At 36.4% G+C, this 27,100-nt stretch overlaps 1 protein-coding gene across 1 annotated transcript in view; it reads left to right on the top strand.

Annotated features, from left to right (window-relative positions):
* Positions 1-27,100, top strand: part of SSBP2 (single stranded DNA binding protein 2) — a 176,138-nt gene that overhangs the window by 31,208 nt on the left and 117,830 nt on the right. Inside the window, exons 2-5 of the mRNA XM_085322055.1 lie at positions 3,200-3,347; positions 6,992-7,064; positions 12,402-12,463; positions 14,154-14,238. Coding sequence (XP_085178181.1) covers positions 3,200-3,347; positions 6,992-7,064; positions 12,402-12,463; positions 14,154-14,238 — 368 coding nt within the window. The remainder of the gene's footprint in view (positions 1-3,199; positions 3,348-6,991; positions 7,065-12,401; positions 12,464-14,153; positions 14,239-27,100) is intronic.

Raw genomic sequence — 27,100 nt, 5'->3', positions numbered from 1 at the left:
ATACTCTGTATTTTGTTACACCATCAGATAGAGCTGGAAAAGGCAAACTTCCAGGTGCATCAGCCTTACTTCTCTTTTAACCATGGAATTGGAAGCCTATGAAATTTTGCTGGCAAGCTTTTTGAGGAATAGATGTGCAAAACATAGGTGCAAAAAGAACAAAGGTTGTGATTTGAATCCCTAGAGGTCATCAAGAAAATCTACTTGATGAAGCATTTAGAATTTGAGAAATTTGGAAATTCCCACTTGGGAATGAAAATTACCCCATTCAGAATAAAGTCTACAGAAGAATGTTTTAATAGTGCAGTATTTTAGATCTGTAGTAATTTCTACAAGCTGAAACCTGAGAGAAGAATTAATTTGAAACTCAGAGTCAAATAAAAATAATATTTGGAGCATTTGCATTGTGGCATTTTAGCACAAACCAAAACATCATTAACAGGTGAGAATATGGAAAACCGTGATCAGTTAAATGCATATGGGAGAGACTGCAAACATCACAAGAAGATGTTTCTCTGATTTTTCAGAAGATCAATGRACATCAGATACCTATGCAATTTTTAGTTGGATATTGGCACAGAAATTAATGTGTTGCGGGAAGCAGTTTTGTTAGCAACTGAAATCCATAGATAGGAGGAGATAGTGTAGTAAACTCATATGAAATTATCCCCACAAAAAGAATTTGTGAGTTTAAGTGCATGGGTAAACTGAAAAGACAAACATTATTTCTAATAGCAGCAGAGGAAGAGGACACTTACTAGGTTACAACTGTTTTTAGCGCTTGAAGTCATATATACAATCAAGCAGAGGAAGACCAAAATTAATGAGGTATAGTTTCAGGATGTCTTCCAAGCAATCAAGTAGAATAGAGAACAAAAGTGAAAATGCCTCGCCAGAATCCTGCTATCGGGAGACTTGCACTCTCTGTAAAACCAAAATAAAAGGAGGATCAGTTCTTCCTTGAGAAGGCACAAAGTTCATTGGTTATTATACCGTCAGATATAAGCCCCAAATAGTGAAATATGTGCAGGGAGAACACTTCTGCAGTCTCCAAAGAGAGGGAGAACTAAGTGGAAATGGATAATGTCAGATGCATACATTTTTATGCTGCCTGTGTTTGTAGGGTTGTGATAGGATCACTCAGAAAAAGCAGTGTACATAGTCAAACAAACATTTAGTATCACCTTTGGGACATACTGTTTCCTCAGACCAATGTTTGTGTTTTATTTAATACCCAGGTGTTTCTCAGAAAACCTATCACATCGTTGGTGGGATAGAAAGTACTAAGATTAACATAAATAATATTTTGAGCTGGAAAATCACATGGCATGATTAGAGGCTCTTGAAATAGCAGTCTRCTGGCCTCAAGCTAAACAAACACAAATGTAAATTATGTGTAGGTGAAACCGGATGCTTGGGTGAGCAAATGCACTAAGGTGTGTGTACAAATAAATCGCTGTAAAGTTGAGGCTGTCGTTAATACACTTGCCTAAACAAATGAAAAAGTGTAGGCAAATTCTTGGGTATAGTTTGAGTTTGATGCTGCATCTGAACAAGTTGATCTTTCCCACTGTATGAAGAAGCTAAGTCRAGAAAGTGCACGGATGAATCTACAATGTTGACTTTGTGCAGCAAAGCCCTTCTGCACCCAGCACAGCCTGTGTTGTCTGTTATCCCAATCCTCTCTTCTGATGCATAGTGGAGAGTTAACTGGGTGATTGTAATCACAGGTACTAGGAAAATGATTGTCTCCCCAAATAGGGGAGAATCGATGTTTTGACCATGGTGTACGTGATCGTTAAAAATATGAAACATTTTAACATTTTAAAAAACTCCCAAACCAGCTTGCCATCAAGCACTTCATRTCAGTTTTAAAACTGCTGAAGTGATGGGTTTGAGGAAGTTTGCTCAAGAAACTTAAATTTTAAATTAAAAATGCCTTTTTTAAACAACAAAAAAGATACTGCTTCTTTGTATGAGCCAAAGGTAGCAATTTTGTAATACTCCAAGTCTGAAACACAGAAAGGAACATTTAAGAYCTTTTCTAAGGAACTATTTTAAAATGTTGCTCAGCTGCTTCACTCTTTTACACACAAASTAAAAATTATCTATGGATAATGATTTATTAGTTTTCAATGTAATTTTTGTTACTTTAAGCATTTTATGAGCTGCATGTTGTCTGCAGAAGTTTCCATACACAATTATTTTAAAAAGGTCTATTAACAATCCAAAAATGCTTAATTTATTTCTGCAGTACTCAGATCCAGAGCATTCCAACTATGCATATAGTGGGTTGGGTTTTGTTTTGGTTTGGTTTGTTTTTTTTATGTCCAGCCTCAGACATTAACAGTGTTACGGCTATTGCTGGCAAAGGAGGTGCTAACATCTAGGGAATAAGCTGACAGAGTTCTGCAGTTCTGCAGTCACACTAGTTCACCATTATAGACTTTGTAGGAAAAAAAAAAAAAAAAAAAAAAAAAAGGAAAAAAAAAAAAAAGGCAAGAGTTGACAGTTGCTTAGCACGGTAGTAAGCTTACTGTAGGTGCTGAAGATATCAGAAGGTAAGTATAGTACTTAGAACATGCTTTGACACACTGCCAAATTTGGGGAGCTGGAGGTTTTCACTCTTAACACACTGATTTTATGACTTTCTGTGTGATGGTTATACACAAGTGTATCTTCAGTTAAAATGTGTATATTTCTGGTTATGGCATGTGGCTAATAAAACAGTGAAAGTAACTACACTTTTTCTTAACTCTATCAAACTATATATAATAGTTGCCTGCTTCTGGCAGGTTTATTGGACAGTTTTTAAGAGAAAGCAGGAGCKAACTTAACTGCAGTTCCTTATTCTTTTTATTCCGGGGCAGACAGTGGCCATTCTTCATTTGTTCTCTCTCTCTTTAAACAGTAACTATGAGCCAAACTTGGTGCCTGTAGAGTGAAACAGAAAGGACACGGTGGGATAGCCTTTGTGAACGCTAACGCTCTATCTTGCGTTGAGAGACAGAAACTTTCTCTGAATGCGCATCTTCCGATGGACCTAAACGAAGATGCTACCGTTTTGCCCTTTACCAATAATTTCTTCTTCAAAGACTTCTTTTAATAACCTGAGCTTTGACACAGCCTCCATGCCAGTGGATGTTGTCACTGTGCTCTTACCTAATGATCAGATTTTTCTTTTTAGTGTGTTGKTCAGGTATTTACCAGAAAGAAATGTGGGTGTGTAGGCAGGACGTGGTTGTCACCCACAATACCTTCTGCAGGCAGCTGGCCTGTGTTCGTCTGAACAGCCGGATTGGTAGCCTGCGTCCAGTCAATGAAGTGCAGGGAATGGGACTCAGCACGTAAGTTAGGTACTAAAAATACACACAGTGAACGTCTTCCTGAGGCTTTCAGGTTTTCCCTGGTGCGTTTTATAGAAAGTTCGGTGTCGTACACACTGCTAAATGCTTTGCAGTTAGCTTCATGAGTTCCACCTTAACATCCAACAGGCCATTTCCACAGCATGCTAACAGTGATTATTATTTATTTCCTGGTAATAGTCTGATAACTGGTTAACTTAGAACCCCTTAGTGATTCTTTGCTGTGAATTTCAGTGGCTATTYCATTTGTAAAACATATGAACAGGCTCTCAGGTAAGAGCAGGAACGTCCTTAAGAACAACACACCAGCTTAGCAAAGTTGCAGCCGTGCAGCAATAAAATCAGGCAGTAACTTTTTTTACAGAGCAAATGTATCAAGAAGCAATATACGAGAGTGCAGTATACCTGTCCGTGGGGCAGGGTGACTTTGGCCCATGGCCTGTCTAACAAAAATTGCTGCAGAATTCATATAAATTGATTAGCAATATTTGTTTATTGGATTACTCTCAGGTGTCAGGAAGTATGTAGATACAAAATTTAACATATGTCTTCTTGCTGCTTTTACACTCAATTTCTCACACCAGTTTATTGAGTAAATACTCTCTTTGAAAATACCACTTTGAACCCAAGACTTTGCTGGTGAAGACTATCTCATTATTATTTTCTTAAGACTTCTGCTCAGATGCGAAATAGTGTATTCCTATGTTAAATTTATATGCTTGGACTGTGGCATTTTCATCTTATTCTAGTCTTTCTTATGCCATAGATAAAGTTACTGTATCCATTAATTCCCCCTTGTTACACTGTGTTGCATCTTTTTTGATTTCTTGGCTATCTTTCCTCAGAGCATCAGTTTTCATTGATCCTTTTGCTGTGACTAATGCAGTAAAACAGTAGTATCTTTCTTTTGATCTCTGTGGCAAATGCATTTATTTCTGAATGAAACGATAATGTTGTTAACTTCTGTAAAGACTTCCTGACAGAATAATAACTGGGGATGGACAAGCGATTTAGCTCCAATATGACCCGATCAGCTTCGTTTACGCTGTGCTGCCTGTCTCACGTCCGCTCGTCGGGGGGGTGGGGGGGAAGGGGCACGTCCTTTGCCACCGTGGGCCCAGTCCYGAGCTGGACCACAGCGGGGATCAGCTGGGAAGCCTAGAACTTGTCTCTAGAATATTTGTCTCTCCATGAACTGGTCTCCTCTCCTCATTAGTAAACAAAGTGGTTTCACCATTTCATCTCATATATAGTTAGCATATTTAAACCAATGTAGTAATGTATGTCAAAGAGTAGGAGATATTGTTATAATTTTAATTACAGCTTAATTGGCACATTCCGTATATTTCTATTGAACTTTTGGGGCTGCCTTTTTCATTGTTTTAAAGATCTTGGACGTTTTAATGCTCACATTCTAAGGTGCGCACGCAGCAGTGATGTTGCTATACTGGAGCATCACTGGCATATGTTGTTTTGCAGATACAATCCAAGAGTCCCTAGATGAGACTTACAAAGCTTCTTAGAATTAAAGTATTGTGCTGTTGATTTGGGTATCATGGTACAGTATTTGCTAAAGCTTTCAACAGACGGCAGACTTAGGAAGGTTGTGTACCTGCAATAAACTCCTGATTCTTTAGCTTTTTGCTTTCATTTGCGAGGTAGAAAGGATATGATCACACAAATCCTTTTATCTGGACTGAACGCTTCATGCTTTGATAAGAACAAAAAAAAAAGGGGCATCTCAGAAGCCATGAAATGTTTTAAAGTGTTGTTAAGTATATAACTCATCTTGGTTATTGTAGAAACAGCTTCTCTTCTGTGCCTTTGACATCTTTCTGATCTTAGATTTTGTGTACAACCATTTATTGCTTAAAAATTTAATGACAGTTCAACTGGAAAGAATTAAGTCAACAAGATTTGATTTTATTTTTGAGTGGTGCAGTTGTACTTCTGAGAAGAGAGACTCCAATATAAGTGATCATCTCTCTCCCCAGTACTTACTGGAGGCATTCACTGCACCATGCCTGAGCTGTTTGGTGCTTGTGCACTGAACTGTACCATGCTCCATTAGAATAACTTTTCTCCTTGTGACACTGTGAGATTTAGTTTTATTCAGCCATATTAATAAATACAATATACAACTGTTTTGTAAAATATAAGAAATAAGCAGTGGGTGTGGTCCCTTTCAAGTTTCAAACGAATAATAATCATATGTTTAAATAATGAACTTTTTTTTTAATATAGGGAAAAAAACATAGTTTTGCTTTTAATGTTGGCAAGAGTAGTGTGAGCATTGTGTGTACAAAGTATGAACAAATAATGAAAACAATTTTTATGCAGTATCTCTCCTAGATTTTAAAATTTCAGTTTCACGCTATTTCACACTACTTTGCTACAATAATTACTATAATTACCACCATTACGACAGTTACCTTACCTAATATTGCATAACCTTTTGAGAAGTAACAGGAATATAGAAATTCTCTGCTTCTTGACTTTGTTTGGTTAAACTACGTACTTTTGAACATGAATCGTGAAGTGTTTCAAATAGGAATAGCAATGTATCACAAAGTCCACTCAAATAGATTTAACTTCTTAAAAGCGATTGAGCTAGCAGTTTTAAAAGAAATGCATTCTGACCTTCTTTTCTTTCTTGAACTGAGATATTTTGTATGCAATTTCTAAGTAATCATTTTTAAGAGAGATGCAAATCTTGGTAAATGAGAGACTCAAAAAACTTTAAACAAGCAGTCACGCAGGAACTTCTCTAGAGAATCAGTTGCAGGATAGGAAGTGCTTCATCTTCAGTTTGCTTATTCAAATCTAGTGTATATTAATAGAAGCTGTTTATTGTTGCTGCGTAGCTGCTGGGTTTTTGAAAAGACATTCTCAGTCCAAGTTCTAGTGGACAGGTATTCAGGGTGTGAGTCTCCTTGCAGTAAGATGCTTGTGCAATTCTGTTGAATTAGCGGGAGATGTGTCTGGCTGCTGAAGATCACTTCTTGTGAAGATTTTTGGAACTGTGACAGTAATTTGTAGCTGAGTGGTCGTGCTCAGAGATGCACATGTCTAAATAAATCTAAAAATCTGTTTACACTTTGCTTAAGAGATGTGGCTGTACTACAATAGTGCTGTGGATTCTGCAATTACTTTTTCTGTGCAGGTTGAAGTTTGTGTGTTCTTTGAATAAACATAGGCTATTGTTCACATGAACTAACAGCATGACACATTTCACATGTGAAAATTGGGATGTGAAAAAATAATCCGTGTTACTGTATGGATGTATTATATTTACTGTAAGCATGGTATAGTGTGGGTAAATGCAGAGCAGCAGTAGGTTTGTTGTTAGCCTAGTGGGCACCTATCCAAATATCATTAAAAATATTGACATTAAGTAATTTGGGTTTTTAATAATATTTAATTAACTACTATTTAAACACCTCTGCTCAGATTGACCTACATGCTCTAGTTTTAAAAGTTCAGTACAGATAACAGATTTGACATGCGTAGTGCATAGTGTTTTCTGAAAGGAAATAGCGTGCAGCTCTAACTTCTGAAATCCTTTGGTTCTAAAAGGAGGAACAAACAAATGCACAATGCTTAATATTGTCTTATTTGTTTTTCAGATTAGCATTGTACGTATATGAATATCTGCTCCATGTAGGAGCACAGAAATCTGCCCAGACATTTTTATCAGAGGTATGTTTTCCCCATCTTTTTTTCTTTTTTCTTCCACAATTTTTAAGTGTGTGCAAGTAAAATGCATGTAAAATAAATGTATGGTGATTTAAAATAAACATCAGTGATGACCTTGAGTATCAGTTTACGTTACTCAGCGTAGACTTCTGAATCTGCAAAAGCTGGTTTGCCAAGTCATTTTACACACCTTAGTATAATTACTTTTGCTGTGATTTGTTACCCACTGTTCTCTGATTTGCTGCTACATTGACAAAGATTCCCCCCTGTTTTCTCTAATAAGTACGCATGTTAGAGAATGCAATGATGGTACTCCTTTTTRATGATCTTTAACTTATTGTTGATACCTCCAATTGTGAATAATATACCATGCTAAATATACAGCAGTCTAGTGTTTTACATCCCATCATCATGTACTTGCAATTCTTATTCTCTTAACCAGTGCTGATTTCAGTATATATTCTTTCCATTCTTCTAACCACTTCACTTCTTTTCAACTGATGAATCAATTATGAGTATAAGCATTCAGAGACTATTTCTTAAACACTTTTTAACTGCTAGTGGATTTTTTTCCCCATTATACAATAGTAATTATTTTTCATAGTCTTTTAAAGGCTTGTGTACATCTTTTGAAGATTGAAAAAAAAATCTTTCTTCAGCATTCTGTATTTATTCTGGGATTCAGAAATACCTGTGCGTTAAACATATTGAAGTCTTCTTGGTTTATTATTGTTTTTAATCTTTCTTTGATGTGATTATAATAATTGACGAGTGAGCAGAAGTGAAGAAAAAAAAGGCAAGATGTTATACTTAGAAAATTTGCTGCTTCAACTGATAGTCCTTCAAAAGCTGATAGAATTACTATTTTAGTGATGGCTTTTTGGAGGTGGGAGAGGAGAGGATGAGAACGGAAGGGTTGTTTGTGGTAGCTGTCGTAGAAAATTCACGTAACACAGCTAGGCGAAGAAGGTAAAATTGTGGTAGTATCAATTTATGTTCATATTAGAGTATTTTTTTCATGATTATTTTCTGTCTTGCTAAATCAATGGGAAAATATGAGAGAAGGAAAATCAGAGTATAATCTTGGCTTTTGCAAAACAGCAGTCACTTGTAAATATACATCGTACAAGATTCTTTTTGCTCATTTTGTTTTTATTATACATTTGCAAAATGAACAGTCGGCAGGAGTGTAACTAATGTAACATTTGGATTTCAAAAAACATTCAATACAATGTCTTTGAACTTCGATCTTAAAGGTAATTTRAACTTGGACTGTAGAGAAACTCTCAGATTTGAACTATACTATAATCTGAGACCATATCGAAACCTTCAAATTCAGACTACTGYTAGCCAAAAGACAAGTAGTAGGGCATAGCGATAAATCATAAGGTATTGAATTGGTATGAGGTGTCTGTTAGATTTCACATAGAGCTATGAGTCTGTTTGCCCCGTCCATGAACAGTGTGTAAAGGCAAATCCTATGCTGATACTATTTGTAAATGATTGTAAGTTGGAACAAATGGCAGTTTTCACTGCCATTATACCAAAGAACCAGGAAAAAATTGCTGTTTGGGCTGAAAGTCATAAAATGAGGTTCAGATTGTGAAAGCAGGATGTTAATACAGTTTGGATGAAAAACACTCAAGTTAGTGGTAAAAGCAACAGAAAAGAGCGGTAGTGTCTCATGGAGTAGATCAGCCTTTGCATTGTAATGCTCGTGCAATGCTGGGCTGTAAACCACAAAATAATAGCTTTTACCCCTCCATGCCCCATGTGAATCAGCTGTAGTTGTTAGAAAATGAATATTGGCATACAGGATGAAAATGGGAGAATGGCAGTTGAGAGAAGTGCAAAAGAAAAAAAAAAGTCCAGATCATTATTTTATGAGATTATGAAAATCTGATTTTCCATTTGCCTTTGTACTTTTCTGACTCATTGGTGCTGCGAAGCAATTGCCCCATAGTGGTAGGTTAGTTGTGGGATTACTTCAGGTGTAGGAGATACTCAGGTGGCATAGGAGAAAATCTGTATTGTTTTGGTCACTGCTTGGCTGCCAGGGCTCAGTGCCCTCTCTGCTCTGGCAGTACACAACTGCCAGAACAACTTGGATTGTATTTATTTATTTAAGATGAAATAGTTCAGAGCATCTGAACTTGTGACATAACTGAAGTTCAGTTCAGAGCGACTGAATTTGTGACATAAAAGAAGTAAGCATATATACCTTTTCTGAGCTGCCTAGCTGTCTGTGATCTACGAAGTGTAAATGACAAAGGTTAAGAGCACTTCCTTAAATTTCTACCAGGAATGGCTAAGAGGAATGGAATGAAATTTAAAAAAAGACAAGTTGGATATCCTGAAATCCCTCCAATATTAGATGACTTGGAGATGCTTGTCTTGAGCATTCCTACATTTTTGTAATGCTCAGTCCGAATTTCATAGAGCTGAATCACAAGCGGGCGCGTTCTGGAAGCCCTCTGCTGGGCTGTCTCAGTGACAAGGTTAAGCGTGGTTGAGATGTCTGTGTGGACCTTTCTGAGAACACCCTTTAAAGCTTTGTTTTGCCCTCATCCACTAAAATGTAGGACCACAAATTCAACTAGCCTTTTCCTGAGTCTCTGAATTGCAGAGATCTCTTTAGTTTATTAACTATGTCTGTTGTCTCTCRGTCTGCAAATTACTTCCCTTCAGGAGACATGGGCTGAAGTAATAGATTGAAGTAACTCAACAGCTCTTACATCCCAAAATACACAGTGATCGTATAATTGGCAAAATGCCAAGGAGCCAGCACAATTCGATTTCATGTAAACCACATCATTTTCTTATGAGGACTGAAAAGAGCTGTTCAGATGGGGTACCCAAATTTTTGAAAGGGAAGAAGATGCGCTGCCTCAGAATTTTTTCTGTGAGGTCTAAGCTGCTACGTTTTCCTTAAAATGTTGRTTCCTAGCCCATGTATTTTAATGGTTTACTATCCTGTAAGTTAGGTCACAGCCTTGGAGGAATAAATCCATTAGCTTGGCTGGGCCTAGAAGGTAGGCATTTCCTATTTAATAGATCACCAGTAATGAACTTAATTGATACAGCTGACAATTGGTTATATATATATATATWTTTTTTTTTTAGTAGTGGTTCTCCATAATTCTTTTTAAGTCTACATGGTCAGACAGACTAACATCTACCAGGTGAAACAGAAGTACCTATATTTTGAAAAACAAATAAACCCTCCAAATATCCCGTAAACTTCCTAATTCCCTTTACACTCCTTCTTTGGATACTTCTGTGAAGATAAAACGTGTCCCGATAAAAAGGACCGGGGTAAGGCCTGTCAATCAGGTAGTTTCCTCATCAAGCCCTGCTTTAAATAGCTTGAATACTCTAACGTGGACAKTAGGAGGGCTTTTTACACAAATGGAATTTTTACTCTAACAGAATGATTTTCCAACTTCGGGAACAGTTTTTTGTTCTGACTATGTATTACACCTCTTCTTCAATATGTTGCTTTTCAAACTTCTGAGGAGTACTGTGTGGTGCTGGTGTTTAACACAGGTCCTTCCAGCCCGTTCCCGGGGGATGTGAGGAGAACTCGAACTCAGAGGAGTACGTTCGAAGAGTGTGAAGTACCTTTTTAGTAGCTTTGGCTTGTATTTATATGCTTTCATTCTAATTAAAATTTTTATCTGGCATAGTCAGTTCAGGTGAAAGTTCCACATTTTAAAGGTGYTTTTTATAGTTTAACTGCTGTTACATAGACCGTGAATACGTRTGGGTTTTTTCTTTGTTTGCTTGTTTTGTTTGTTTTGTTTTTTAAGCTCCATGCAGTCAGTTTTTCTGCCAGTTTTGCTGACAAAAGTGATAGTATCTCTAGTCTAGCTTATCTTTCAAAACAATTTTTAAATGGCAGAATGATTTTTGAATAGTTGTGCATACTTAACATAGTACATCAAAATTATGTTAAATAACTTCATATGAGTGCTAAGAAAACTTTTTAGGTACTAATTATTATTCCTTTCTCRTGAACTATTTACAGAAAATATATATGTTTAAATTTCTTAAATCAATAAATCTTAAGAGTTGGGTGTGGAAATCAAATTGGACATCAATAAAAGTCTTATTTCCTTTGAAAATTCCCAGCTTTACCAGTGCCTCTTGCAATATGAATATTACCTYTCATAACAAGAATTGTAATACCTTTGTGTGTATTTACATACCTTTCATATTAAGGCTGTTTAAGAATTTTATTAAAATAGTGCGACTTTCATCTGCCATTACTTCTGTCTCTAGAGCAGAATACGGTAAGTGTTTAGCATTATCTCCTGTCCAAATTTGTAAAAAAAAAAATAATTGTTTATGTATTGTATGTGTAGTTACAACTGGAAGAGTTTGGAGTATATGTAATGGCCTGGTTTACACCCTATTTTATGATGAGCCAATCTTCCTGAGTGTTGTGTGGATTTCATTATTTTTTACAGAGTTCCTTAAAAAATTGTGCTGAATATATTATAGTGCAGACTCCTTAGTTTTCTAGTTAAGATGACAACTATAGTGTTAATAAAATAATTGAATGTATTGTTAAAATTTGTAAAGTACTTCAGAAAGCCAGAATTCTTTCACAGTGTGTTATGTTGTCTAATGAATTAGTTGATCAATGATTAAAGTTTTAAGTCAAGGGTAAGTTCTTAAACTGCCCTTCATTTGCAAACAACGTTAAATAAACCAGACTTCTTAGATAGGAAARCAAGCTTAGATAGTATAACCCTATTCAAGAGCTTGCCAGTGCAGGCATACCACGTCARACTGGTTTTTCATTTTCATTGAACTGTGGGAGAAAGGGTTATAACTCTGATGTTAGTTGCGCTTGTGACATTACCTCTAACAGCGAAGTGCTCCTTGAGGGTTCTAAAACATTGGCTCACTTTGGCGGTGGAGGGAAGACTGCCACCTGCTGAATCACTCACATTTGTTCTGTGTCTTGTATGTTTTTCTTTGGGCAAGCTGGAAAATCTTTTAGATAACTTTTAGGGGTAGTTTTTTAACTCATTTTTTGTGATGTGCATTTTTGAGTGTAAATAAATGCTTGCCTTAACGGTGGAGAGGTACAGAATGTGTCCTCAGTAAAATTATATGCAAAATCTTATTATATGCAGTATTTTAAAATATACTTTGCTAAAATAAGAGATACCAGCTACACTAGTATGTGCGATAAAGTAAGCAATATGGCCATCCAGATCTAAAGCCTTTCGTAGCTATAAAATCTTTTATTTTTCCCTTTTTGCTAACTGAGTAAATTATGTAATACTTTTTAGTCATTGTGATCACAGAGGTTTTATTGTTTCTTTGCAGATAAGATGGGAAAAAAACATCACACTGGGGGAGCCCCCAGGATTCTTGCACTCCTGGTGGTGGTAAGTGTCAGTTTTCTTTTTGGGGGATTTTTAGAACATGCTGATTGTGAATTTTAATGGCTGGAGGCAAGAAGTTAAGGTGAACATGGTGAAAAGGGTGTAAAGGTGAGGATCAAGGACTATTTTTTAGGGAAGTGATGAAAGAAAGAAAAATCAGATATTATATGCTTAAAAATAATCACAAAGTATAATATTATCTACAATTTTATTTATCCGGTCTGTATTCAATCTAAAACAAAGATCTGTTTTGGTCTTCCCCCCCCCCCATCACTGGACAAAAAGAAATACTGTATASAAGATCGATAACACAGCAGCTTTGAAAGAGGATGGCACCATCTTCCAGTGGATTGTGTCTTTAAGAGATCATTCTCAATGTCCTGAATAACTGCATTTGAAATATATATACATACATACATGTGCGCGCGTACACACACACACACACACACACACACACACACATATTCTGCAAATAGATGTGAGCTTCCTCAGTCTTGAGTCCGTGTTCTAGTCACAGGAATAGCATATGAAAGCATTTAGCTGAGCCAAAGCTACCAGCCTTTTTGAGCGGCAGTGTGTGATAGCATGGGCTTGGATGTTGCAGTAGCTGTATTTGCATAGTTTCTCTCAGTTTAGAATATGAGTAGGACACAGAGCTCACTTGCAATTTTTTATGCACGGTGCCACTTGCTTTGTATGTATCTGTGTGCAGAGATGTATTTCTGTAAATAACGTTCCAAAGGAAGAGAGTGTTCATAGGCACTGCTGATCAGCCATATTAATTGAGTGGTGGAAGCCTGACAAGATGAACTTGTTCTGTGTATCTCTGATATCAACGTTATTCTTAATTTTGATTGTTTGCAGCAGAGTGGTCAAATTTTCCACAATTCTGAACTGTGATCCTGGGCTGAGCTAGAGGATTGTGTCTAAAACAAAGAAACAAAATGAAACTCTAACAAATTTTGTTCTTTTAATTGTTCTACCATACTGATTTGATTCTAGAAACTTCGTGGCTGACATTGCTGTCATAGTTAAGTATCTTACATACTATTTCTTAACTGTTTAGAGAGACCAGTAGTGTGTTAAAGTTGATTCATGTATAACTATTTGAAAGGTAAGGGGAAAGATTTATCAGACTATCGTGATTTCCTTTCCCTCTTTATAACCCAAGAACTTTAAGATGGCATACCCTTCTATTTCCTACTCTTATTTATAMACTAGCTTCTCTAGGAATTTTTGTTTAAAGAACAGTATTGGACCTTGGAAGAAGTCCCTTCATTCTCTTCATTTTCTTGCCTTTTTGCAGTATTATCATATGAATCTGCCCCTTCCAGTGCTTTGTGGTAGTAAATTGCAGCAGTCACAGAGGTATGAGGTTAAATTCAGGGCTGTAGTAATTTGCTTCATACTCCATAAGCTTATATATTAGACTTGCTTCTGGGTTTATGCTACTGTGGTTTTAAAGGAATATGGCATTGCTTGCCTCCGAAAATCAGATAGTAGGACTTTATTCGTCACAGACATTTTACAAAGTTAAAATTCTTTCATAGAGGTAAGTGTTTTCAGCTCTTGGCTAGAAAGTGATATATCTATTTCTATTTATACACATGTATGTGTGGTGTGTGTACTCCATAAAGCCTATATGAGAATTATAATGATTTTCTCACCATATCTGTAACTTCTTAACTTGCAGTGTATTTTGGGATCTCTACTGTGCAGCTCCAGAAAGACGAGAAACATGTGAACATTCAAGTGAAGCAAAAGCCTTTCATGACTATGTAAGTTTTATATATCTTTACCATGTTTTAATTAATTGTATGTATGTATGAATATGATAGAGAAGTATTTCTTTAGGACAGTGACTCAAAAGTGCAGGAGTCTGTCATATGTAAGTAACTCTTGTTTACTTCCAGGATGCCTTAGAATTAGGACTGTCTAATCCTTTGATTTCTCAGTGCCATACAGGAAACTTCTGGAACCCACATCACAGGTCATGTTCGGAACCCATATCACAGGACATGTTTTGAAGCTATACCAGCACTTCGTAAAGCTTCAAAGCGCTGTCCCACATATTTATACAGAACAAAGGACATCCTATTCTCTCTTTCCCCCATGGACACATCAACTTGGCCTCAGTGTCAAAGGCCCAGGCCAAATGGAGACACAGATAAGTGTTGTCTGTAACTATTCCCTGCCAATGCTAAAGAAAAAGCAGTTCATTGGAATTGATCCTGTGGCTTCTGAAAGGACCATCTGCCTTAATACRTGATTGTTCAGATATTTTTGTATCTTTAAATAAGTATTTTTTGTCATAATAACAAACATACTCACTTGTGGAACAAGATAAATGTAAAATCATCTGGTCTAAGAGAACAACAGAAATAGAGGGGAAAGGATGGAAGTATTATGCCAGTGTTGCCCCCATTGAGTCCCAGTTCAAAACCTAGTAGGGAATTTGGTGGTGCCTTGCCAGCAAGGTCAAAAGAAGCGCTCTAGAAACTAGGCACAGCATTGCAATTATCAATTCCTTYTTTTTCCACTCTACCATAATGTAAATGAAGAACTTCAGAACTTTGGATCTGCATTCCAGAGTTGGAGTGGAATCTGGGATATATGTACTATTCCAGCTCTTTTCCATCTGGTGATTTCCTTTCTATTGACAAAATCCACAGGAGGCTGACTGAACTGGGTTTATCACTCCTTTTGCCTATTCGTACAATGTAAAGGGAGAGTGTAACTTTTCCTCATGATACAATCTGAAACTTTTTTCTTTGGGTATTTTCCAAGTCTGTCTTACAAATATTTTATAGTTACTGCATAAAAATATTTCTACATATAAAATTAAAATCAGACTGCCATTCCACAATGTCTTATGAACACAAATTTGGAAAAGCTTAGATGAAACAGCTAAGTGTTCATTTTCTATAAAGTATTGGATTTCAGTTTTTCTTTTGCCCAAATTGTCATAATCTGATGATTGCTCAGCATCCTGTGGTATGTGAACTATGTGAACTTGCCTTATTTGTAGTTAACAGAGACTGTGTTACGAATGCATCATCAACACATTTAGCACTGTTCATCATGTTCTACTTACAGACCAATGATGCTTTAGTACCCATCCTTGGTGGTTAGATTTTGAGGYTGACTGGTGGAAGAGCTTGGATAACTTTACACAGTAGTGTCTGTGCTACATTGATCGCTCAGTTGTCGTAATCAATGAAAAAATATGTGAGAGAGGGGAAGATGGGGAAAAAAATTGTAAGAACGTTTTCCATCCACAGAAGTATTAAGGTCAACCAACTTGGTAAAGCATGTTCCCCAAATCAAAACTGACATCTTACAAGTAAGATTTCTGCAGTCTTTTGTCCTTTACCTGTTTTAAATGTTCACTTTTGGAAAAATATACAGTATTTCAGTAGCTTTGCTGTTATTTTGAATGCTTGTTGTTAGAGCAAGTTTCAGTTTCCCACTGATGGAGGAATAGTTTTACAGGAGTAGGGAATGATTGGAGTGAAGTAAATTTGTGGAGCTCAGAATTCACAGTATGACAGTTGACTTAAGCAGAGTATGTCTCTCACAATACAGTATGTATCACAAAAGGCAAAGACTTCCAAAGCAGAAGCTGGTATGAAATCATTTTGAAATTAAATTAGCAGTGAGAGGAAATTTTAAATGACAGAAGTACTTGGAAATCGAAGAAGGGGTAGAGTTCCCACTTCCTCATCAGTTTCCTTAATCAGTGAGTCCAGTATCGAATGTGAATTTTGAGATATACTAAGAATTTGAGCAACTGAATCAAAATTATGTTTAATATAAAAAAGCCTTAGCATCACTTTTAAGACATTTATGACTTCTACAACTTTTGGTTTGTTGCATGATCTTATTGCTCAATTCAGTCTGCTACGCAATGTCGWAATGCAAAAAAACTGAGAAAATACTTCAATGGCTTCTGTGTGTGATGCAGTTATGTGCTTGTGTGAGTGTTTAAATTACTATAGTCTTGTTTGTTGAAGAATAAATGAKGTCATGATATGCTTCTGTATGTACATCAGTCTGCATAAGGGAGGATAAATGTTTATTTTAAAATAATTTGGTTTATTTTGTAAATACATTTACTGAGCATTTCTCTAACCCACACCTTATTGATCTTTTGAGGTGACAAGAAAAAATAGCTGTTGCATAGTTTTCATCACAGTTGAAGTAAACTTGTCTGATATTTAGCAAAACTGATACTGTTGCTTACTGTCATGTGCTCTTTGCTTAACRAAATAATCTGCCTTATGAAAAGTATGTGCTTTTGAAACGTTGTTTTTCTTTAATATGAGWATGTTGTACATTCATATTAAAGCACAGGACAAGTAGTTTTATAATACAGTCAAGAACATTTCATAGTAGTTGAACATAAATATTTATTAAATGTTTTGTGAAATCGTGACCCATGTGGAGTTTTGCCATTGACTCTGGAGAGGTCAAAATTCCGTCATCAATGAAGACTGTCATAGAGCCAGTCACCAAAGTCTAGCTAGTAAGCCAGGTTGAGGGGTTTGATAATATCAAGACACTGCAGGTAGGTTGCAGATTGAGTAATAGAGTATTTGTAGTTGTACTGACCTTTTTAAAAACTGTAATTGTCAAGTACAAAAAACACAGAAGGCGTGTTTATTAATTCATACTAGCAACTGAGATTTTTTTTCTTATTAAGTATGTGTTCTCTTGACCTAAGAAAATGATTCACGGTGAACGTGTGAGTGGTCCCTAGTTCTTACACCAGACAAGTCAAATTTAACACTAAGTAGGCTGAATTAGCTGGCCCAGTATCTTTTCTGTCTTTGTTTCTGTGAGAAAAAGAAAAGTTTAAAAATATATGATGGAGGGAGGGAGCACCTGGGCATGATTTAAGGATTTCTGAAGAACTGCTACCTCCAACAACTTAGTTGCTAGTCGGTCTGAAATGCACACAGGTTGACTCATAAAAATATTAGCTAGAGAAAGAGTTGATTGCTCTTCTATGTTAGTTTTCGCAATATCTTAACTGCAATAGGAAAAAGATTATGCCATGTGAATTCTTTTTTTTTCATTCTTTGGAAAAAAAGTTTTGGAGTTATGAGATTTATTTCATTATTTAATTTGTCATAAAATTTCAACATGTGCTTTGGTTGTTGTTGAAGATAACTAAATAACTGCAGGTGGACTTGATACATTTGCAGTATACGTGGGGGGAGAAAGATTAGGAGAGTCCTTCTCAGTATCTATGTGTAGTGTTATCTCAAAAAACAGTGCGTATTAAGTTTTCTCTAACATCACCTCTGCCTAATGAAGCAAACTGGGTCTTGCATTTGTGTGCCTGTCGGTTTATGCCACTAAATCTGTTCATGACGTTGGTGTTAGAACGCTGGATACCAGTTGTTTATATTTTCAGTTATATGTGTACATATACATGATTCTCTATACAGTAGCATCCCTATTCCACAAAGAAAGTGCTTGGAAGTACTATTTCCTTGTCTTTGGATTGTACTAATACAACTTCTGATTTTATCGAACTGGTGAGAGGAGAAAAATCTTTCATGGCTGACAGCAGGAACATGAAGGGACTCTCAAGGTGGAGGCTGTAACTGCCTGCAATACTAACAATGTTCATCCTAGYAGAGATCAAATAAATAGGAAAGCAGAGGCTGATTCTGGCTTAAAAAGAAGATAACAAATGTTCATACTGAGTATAAATGTTTACAGTACATCTGTATTATCTAAAAGGGATTCTAGTTTTATTTTTTATTGAGATTTGAGGTTGGCATTTTTTTCTGAGTGAACAAGGTTCTGAACTCGTTAGGTATATTTACATAAATATATTTCAGGCTTGAAAAGACAAATTATGTCTTGAAAATATGTGTACTGGATCAGAGAAGTAGGTTCTGCTCTTGAACTTTAATGCAAACATTTTAGAGTTAGAAATACCTTGTTTATCTTGTTTATCTTTCAGGTAACTCAGGAAAGGAAACTGATGCTCACCTCGCCTATTAATATTGCAGRCATTTCAGTAAGAATAGCTTATTTGAAGCAGAAACGCCCCCTTGTTTCCTTTCCAAGTACCTATTACTTTTACAAGAGGAAAATCTATGTTCTTTGGAAAACCTATGAAAAAAGTAATCATTTATATGGGTGATCTGAGACAAAATATAGTCTTCACTGTAGAATGGGTTTTTCTTTATTCAGTGTCCTAAGGAGACCTCTTCATCTTCCTAGTTAAGGTCTTACCTCTCTTGGTTTTCAACTGAGTCGTTTGGCTGGGAGAAGCAAGTTCCAGTGTGAATATTGTTCCTTTCTCCTTTCCCTTTGTTTACAAACTGAATTTAAAACTGACTGAGTCAAAAGGGAAAATAAAATGTAAATCTTGGGATTCCTCAGAGGAGACTGTTGGTTTTTGGAGCCMACCCTGCCAGTGAGTTTCTGACTTCCAGGAGTGGCCGTTCTCCTATTCCACAAGTTGACCATTCATTAGGATCTCAGGACTGGGTTTGGAAAGCTGGTACCTGAAGAGTTCTTTCTTACAAGTTGATACCTTAACATAATGGTTAAAATCCTTTTACAGTCCAGGATTTCTTACGCCTCCCTCGCATATTAGAAAAGAAGTTCTTTCCACGGTGTTAATGTAAAGAGGGATCTATTAATGCTCACAAGTAGCTATTGTAAAATCTTGATTATTTTCTAGGTTAGGTTTTATTAGTGTCTTTTCCTTCTGTGCGTCTGATGTGTATCAGGGAGGAATTCATTGCTAACTTAAGCTGTTCCTTTTCTTGACTTCCCTGGCTCTTCCTACTGCGGTCTTCTGCAGACTAGCTAGCAAGCTTGCATGTCCGGGTCCTTCTTGGTTTCTTGCTGAAAATTGGATTCTAGGTCACACTTCCAGCTGTCTAGTTCCATGGAACAGAGGATGGAGAATATATATTTACTCCTTCTGGCAAGAGGCAAGTACAGGTGGAGAGAGAACAAGTCAGAGAGAATCTCCAAAATGCTGAGTTCATTGTCATTGTGTCATTCATCAGGAGAATGCCAAATTCAGTCGCCATGGAATCATGAAATATATAGATCCATGACTGAGATAAAAAGAACAGTTCACAGCTCTGTGAGCTGTTGATTAGCCTTCCTGCACACTCAGGGGAATCTCTCTCCATTTCTTTATTCTCTGTTTGCATTTTTGAGGTTCTCCGCGTTCCCACGGGCTCTAATTAAAAGCTGAGAATCCCAAACACAGTTCTGTGGTTAGGTGTGATTTCTTTTGACTGTGGAGTATGTGCAGTGCCCTGCATATTTTGCAGTTGGCCTACTTTGTCCAGTAATGCTTAAGGACTGTTCTACCAAAAGAAATGCTCTCTTCTAAGTTACTTGATAATCTCCTATGGTAGTTCTGCAGCACTTGCGCAAGGGCAATTGCATGTTTACTGATCATGACTGTATCTGTAGTTTCACCTTTTGAATATGTTCCCGAGACATGCAATTGTCTTGAATTAAAGTCATACTGTGTAGATCCTGCCCTTGTCCACCTAGAGAACAGGTTGTTTCTTAAACTGGAAAATACCATTTTTAAAGTTGTTATAACATTCTTTGCATAATCTATACTGACCTCTTAATGAAAAGCATCTCTTTCCATATAGTCACTGTTAACATAGTGTACTTCACTTTTTGTTTGTATAAACAGTGTTCGTTTTTAAGTATGAATTAAAAGCCTTTCTTTCCTGCTATCTTATTCCAGAGAGATATATCTCACTTCCCAGTGCTTAGATATATTTGTTGTAAAATACATTCTTAGATATGAAAGCTGTAAGGAAAATAAGGAAGTTTGGCATTTACTCTGAAATTCCGTATTGGAATACATTATATAAATCTATATGGTTAAAGACTGCCCTGGTCTGTTGGAAAATAAAATTAACAATTAGGAAATCATATTCAATACAGAGTACTTTAAGTAAGCTCTCTTACAAGGTGATGTGTCTTTGGTGTACTACATGCACAAACAAAAATCTGTAAGACTCAAAGGTAAAGAAATGCCGTTGTCAGTGCCAGAATGATACTTTGTGTGAATGACCTTCAGTATTAGAAGGCAAGCGACAAATCTCCAGTTAGTAAACTGTTTTGCAAAATGTGATGAATGTTTAGATTTCTTTTTCTTCCTTCCAGCTGTAAATTGCACAGGAACACTAGTATAAAATGAGGTGAATGTCCTCACGGAAGGGTAGTGGGGAGGTTGGGGAAGGTGTGCAGAGAGCGGTGTGGTGTTCACAGTGTGAGACTTGCGTGATTGGCAGAATCGTGCACATGCAAGCTTAACATTTCCAGTCTGTTCAACTGCTTGTTTTGTTGATGTAGTGTGTGTTCTTTAGTTCAGTTGTTTGGAATGGAATAACTACAGCTCCAGCCCTCAGTCAAAGTAAGCATCACTTACTGCAGTAGGGCTGCACTGACTTGTATCAGGATTTGGTCCATATATTTGTAGGTGTAGCTCAAGTAGCACAAAGCAATGTTGTAGTGTTATCTGCAAGATCTGTGAAACTGTTTTGTTTGCTCTTCAGACCCCTTTTGCAGGAAAATGTACATTAATTATCTTTTTGTTTCATGTTAAGAAACTCCCTGAGAATTCTTCTCCTTGCRTTTCCCTTTTCTGCCCCTGCCTTCCTTCATCATTCCCCCTTATGTACGATTGGATGTTATAATGACTTAGACTTCAGGTGCCCCATGTCACAAATGTTATTTGTAAGCTTTGGTAAAAACATGTATTATTTCTTATACATCCACGTAAGTTTTTGTCTTTATAAAGATAGTTTCATAGGCAAGTTTGGCTGTGCTTTTAATATGAGGGCTAAACTATTTGTTGCAGGCAGAAAAATAGAATATATTCTCCCCAAAATTTCAACACTTACCTTTAAGTGCAGATCTAATTTTCTCAGAATTTGGAAGTAAAATGGTTAAATCTTGACAGTATGAGGAACTGCCATCTCCCGTAAGGGCAGTCTAGCTGCTCTTTCGTTGTTCCCGAAGGCAGTGGACATGTTGAGAAAGTGCCTCTTTTCTAAGAATGTTTTGTGCTTTTTTTTTCATTGAGAACAATGGGACATAAGAGACTCATGGAACGCTCTGTAGAAAAATTAGTATGTATGTTGATAACAGAACATTAAAAAAAGCATAAGAACATAATAACATATTTAAAAACATGCCAAATTTACGAAATAGGCAGGACAAAAAGAGGAAGCTTTTTGTTTTCTTTTGCTTGGGGGTAAGGGGGCTTGTGTGAGCATTCAACAGGTTATGGGAGAAGTGAGTGACCGGCCTAAGAGGTAAGGTGGAGAGCATAGGATAAAGCAGCGGTCAGAAGATTGGGGGCAGTGGCTGTAATGCTCGGGCTGCTTCACAGTCTTCCAGAATATTTAGTCTCTAGAATATACAGGTGGAATCTGCTGTAAAGTATTTTTTTATAGCATTGATAGACAGTGTTAAATTATTAGAATCTTTTGCTAGTAGTAGATTTCTTCGTGAGTTTACTTTTCTGTGTTCTGAAGTCTGACACTGGAATAATTAAAATAAATCCAAGGTAACTCTGTTCTAAAGTTATGACACGTGATACTGTCTGGAAGAAGGCTTTAACTAGTTTTCAGAGCTATGTTGTTGAATGTATCTTACTTGAAAATTTCAAGCAACTAGCTCCTGACATATTTGGAACAGAACTGCATTTATTCAAATTTCAATTTCTGTTTTAAATATGCTATAATGGAGTATTTATGCTAGTACAGCAAAGCTTGTATTATAATTTAAAATTTGGACTTAATTTGGAGTGAACTCCAAGTCTTTTAAGTCATGGTTTCAGTGAAGAGAGGATCTTTTTTCTCTTACAATTAAAGTTCTTTATATACATATATTTCATAATAAACATTTTACTCATTTAAAGCATGAAAGCATGAACATTTTAGTTTTAGATATTTCCTCAGAAGTTGTAGAAATTTGGGTTGTTTGTCATTTGTTTTGTTTTTAAGAATGTGCATATACATGTTACCCTGAGTTTAAACAATGTGCGTTAAGAAATGGCCTATTTCTAAAATTTTGTTCTAGTAACTACATTTAAAAACATTGTAATTACCACTGTACACATACAGATCTATTTCTGTTCATTGTATWGTGTGAACAGTATGGTTTTACAGTGCTCTAGGAAGTTATCAAAGGAGATTAAGCTGTAGCTTGGTAACATTGGGAATATTAAATTGGCTGACAAGTGGTCTGAATTTAGGGTTAAAGACCTTCTGACATTAATATTTAACATTGATTRTACATAATGCTTTACATCAATAAAGTACTGAACAAACATTTGATCAATAGAGAACAAACATTGGATTAAAACCTTGCAAGAACCCACTTGCTGTGCATGCTCCCCCCCCGCTAGTCTTTCTTCTGACGTTTATTTTTTGTATCAACGTTTCATTTCCAGTTTATTATTCCAAATGAGAATAAAGATTTAGGTTGCCTTCTGTTAAATGTTTTCATTTAGAAGTTCCAGTTTAGCTAGTTTGAGAACTGTGCCTAGGTGTGTGCATCCATGTGTGTACCTGTATGTAGAGAYATATTCCTATCTACTAGAGTGGTAAAGTACAAGGCAGTACTACTTTGATGTAAAAAATTTTTGWTTTCCCGGTAACAGTGTTTGGCTATATTTGGGACGCTTTACTTAAATATGTTTTTCTTTATCCTCATAAAAAGTAAAAGTGAAAGTGAGAGTGTTATTCCTGAACAATATGCCAAACAGATTTTGCAGTAAGCTCGACTGCTCTGTTAATACCTTTAAGTGACTCATTTCAGACTTACTTAACACATGCCTGGAAAAACCAAAGACTTATAATATCCATCTGCTCTCTAATATGATGAAAGATGAATCCTGAAGATCACAAATTGTGGGAGACATGCAGCTCTTAATAAGAACAGCTGAACAACAAATGTCTTATGAGAGATGGTGAAAAATGAAGTAATGAGGAGGAAAGGCAGGGAAGCCTCTTGAGGGAACATGGATATCCATGGCTGACTAGAACTGTCACATCCAAACATTACACTAAATGTGAAATGCACATTATATAACACAAGTCACAGGGAACAGATAATAGTCTATTTAATTTTTCTACCAATTTAATGCACTAATATTACAAGTAATTGTGCTAACATAGATACTTGAGTTTGCACAGGATCTATTTTACTTTAGAAGAAATGTGATGCAGATCTCTATATTAGGATATGTGTTTCAAAACGGGCTTTTGAAATCTTGGTTATTTTAATTCCCACATTAATATCATTCCAAACAATGTTTTTTTTTTTTTTTTTTTTTAACTTAGCTGTTGAATATATGTAAAACTTCAATGTGTACGAATAAAGCATTTCATTTCCACATATAATATTACAGAAAAAAACATACATGCATGCATATGCACTTAGAGCAAAATGAAGATTGTGGCATAATCAAGAGTGAAGATCAGATCTGATTTTAGGTGAAACTCTATTTTGCTCTTTCTCATTCTAGGTAGTTTAAATGTTGCCCCTCCTTAACTTAAATGAGTAACTCCATAGTGCTGTCACAGTAAAGTATACAAACTAGATTTATGCCAGTTAGCAGGGATACCAGTAACAAAATTCGGATGCAGCAGCCTGTAACCTGTCAGAGGCGAATTTACCTGCCGAGAAAGTAGTACTGTGTATAATTCACCCCAATCTGACATAGGAAGAAGACAAAACTCATTATAAGATATGTGATAAATATTTTGTTCTGAACAATAGAGAATCTTGAAAACATTTTCCAATTCTGCTTTGGAATCCACTTGCCATAAATGAATTACAAAACTGAAATTTTAGCCTATGARATGTACAAAGTTCTTAACCATAAAATAGTTGAGGTGAGTCTTGTGAGGTGAGCTTCTGTTTTGAGAGGGGAAAAAGTATACAGGTAGCATAGGTACCATAGGTAGTGGAGTATCGTGTTATACCATGTAAATCAATTTTACATAAATAAGCTTTGCAGTGAGATTTGTAAAGACAGACACTAGAATCCCTGTGGAGCAGAACCTCATTGACTTTATCACAGATCAACACAGATGTTGCGATCTGCCCGTACAGATCAGATGGCAGGATGAGGGTCTTTGGCCCTAACCTGGCAAACAATTTCATGGTTGAGTAGCATTGTAAGTGTGAATACTCTCGTTAAACTCCCATGTTCGTTTGCAGTATCAGGATCATATGAAACAGTATGAAAGCAATGGGTCATTTTTATTTACTGTCCAATTTTAGTTATTTTCTCCATATAGCAACCAGCTCTTCAGTTACTTATTCTAAATTTTTTCTGAATATTCATTTGCAAAGGGACCTTTTTCTGATTCCCTCTGTTATGAAGAAATACTCTAAATTTCTGTTTATAAGAAGGACAAAACTCTATTGATGAGGGGTCCTGCAGAGAACTATACTGTATCATTGCAGAAGGATTTTACTCAGTTCCAGCGATTCATTTGTCACATTTTGTTTATTTCCCACTGTTTTTATGGTTTTATATTCTTCTATTTTTTGTACACCAGCACAGTGTTTTCTGAATCCTGTTGCCAATTGCTTTAGATTTCTTGCTTCAGTTGCTTTTCTGCSGTTGTTACATGCAGGTCACGTGGTGGGTTGGGGAATGATGGATCACAGGAGTATAGTTCTACTACTCCTAAGTCAGATACAGCTGCTCTCTTGGCTTTCGCTCATTTAGAATAGTTTACTTTATGCTAGTTAGATAGTTTAATTTAGCATTTCCAGTAACTGCCCTCCTCCCTTGAAAGATAAACAAAATTAAAAATAAACAGTCTCCTACCAACTGCTCTTTCTCTCTGTGTGATGGCCATCCCTTGAGGGCTTGTGGAATCTTCCTTGACGCTGGAAAGCTGGAAAGAAAGGAGGCTTCCTTTGGCTGTCTGCTGGGAAACTTTTGCCGTTAGCATTACAAAAGGAAGTTACTGATCAGTCAGCATCTCAGGTTTCTGTGTTCCCTTTGTCAGTGGCCTTTCTTGACGGTCGGCTGTGCGGTTCCCTTGGGACTGGACAACTTCCACTTACTGGCTGAGTACTGTTAATTCTTGGGTAGTTAAAACTGATAATTCTGCATGCCTTCATGAATATTCAGTCCAGACTTTGAAACAAAACCTCTTCTTTGCTCAGGTTTGAGAGCGTGCCTTTCCAACAGACACACACAGGAAAACTCCCATTTCACTTTTCTCTTAATAGGAAAAAGGAAGCACCTTTATATCCTTACTTTCTTTCCTGATAATTTGTAGAATCTTCCAGGAAGAAATTGATATTATAAATTCCTGTTGCAGCTGTGTAATATGTGGAGGGTTTTGCTGATGTCTCTGTTCCGTAAATCATGTTCCTTAAGCTGTTTGAGGAACTCAGCTTTTATTATTTTTTAAAAAAATACCTTTCTTAGCCTCCTTGATTGCTTAGAAAACATGGCCTGAACGAAAGATGGGAAATGATTAGGTGCCCTTGTAAAATTTACACTCTTTATATTCAGTTTCTTGAAATCTGGATTACCATAAGAAAATGGTATTAAAGAGTAGCAAAGAGAATGATTTCAAAAGAAGGCTTTACTCTGTTTTTTACACCTGTAATCCTGTTACTAGGTGTTGTCTCATCCCATACAGGTAATTACAGTACCTTTACAGTTGATAAATGTATATCTTTTTTATTAACATTAAAAGAAGCACATCAACAAACATAAATGTAACTTTCCATTTTCTTATAATACGTGTAATTTATGAAGTGGAATCTATAGGTTATGGTTGTTTTAAAAGTCTGTTTTAGTTGCTTTCAAATTTGGTAAGCTTCAGAAGTTCCAGCTGAAATTGTCTAGTCAAGGTGTCTGCTTCAGGCTGAATTCTTTCCTCCTGGTGACTTTTAGCAAGAGCGGTTCTCAGAGGATTTATAGCACTCCACGTAGATAGATGAAACACAACTGTTCTTCCTTTTGGTGGAACCATTATGTTTTGTTGGAGGAGAAAGAAAAGGGTTGAGGTAACTCAGCAAAGCCTGTAAAAATGGTATTTGTGGAAAGAAGCGGGAAGGTTAAATGACCAGGAATTTAGTTTTAAAAAAGTGGCAGAGGGGAAGGCATGATAGCAATTAAACATCATTGAAGTTAGGTGGTAGCAGAGATGGGTATTTCTAGAAGTTATATTTTTCTTAAAAGGCTGGGTCCTATTTAAATACAGTGTTAAACATGCGAATTCTTTTCGATGGAACCTAATACAAGACCCTCTCTCACTACAGGCGTCTTTAAAGGGTTCTTCAATGACAGTCTGGGCTAATTCACATTTCTGCAAGGTTAGACAACCCTAACAACTGATGTATTTACAGCCAGGCAGGCTTGAGACTTCAAAATACATGGAAGAGAAAAATTGCCATCTTGATGTATTTATTTTGTTATCTCTTTTTAATTTATCAGCCACCCAAAATGCAAAATAAATCAATCTCTCTTTCTCTCTCAAAAAAAGAAAAGGGAAAAAAAAAGAACACAGAATCCAAGCCACCTGGAGCCATGGCTGGTGATCAGAACTTGCGCTCCATCACCATTAACACGCACACTTCTGATCA

The sequence above is a fragment of the Rhea americana genome, unplaced genomic scaffold (assembly GCF_003343005.1).
Source record: "Rhea americana isolate MKP2758 unplaced genomic scaffold, rheAme1 scaffold_74, whole genome shotgun sequence".
Lineage (NCBI taxonomy): Eukaryota > Metazoa > Chordata > Aves > Rheiformes > Rheidae > Rhea > Rhea americana.
The sequence above is the reverse complement of the archived record's forward strand: the minus strand, read 5'-3'. Positions and strand labels throughout refer to the sequence as shown.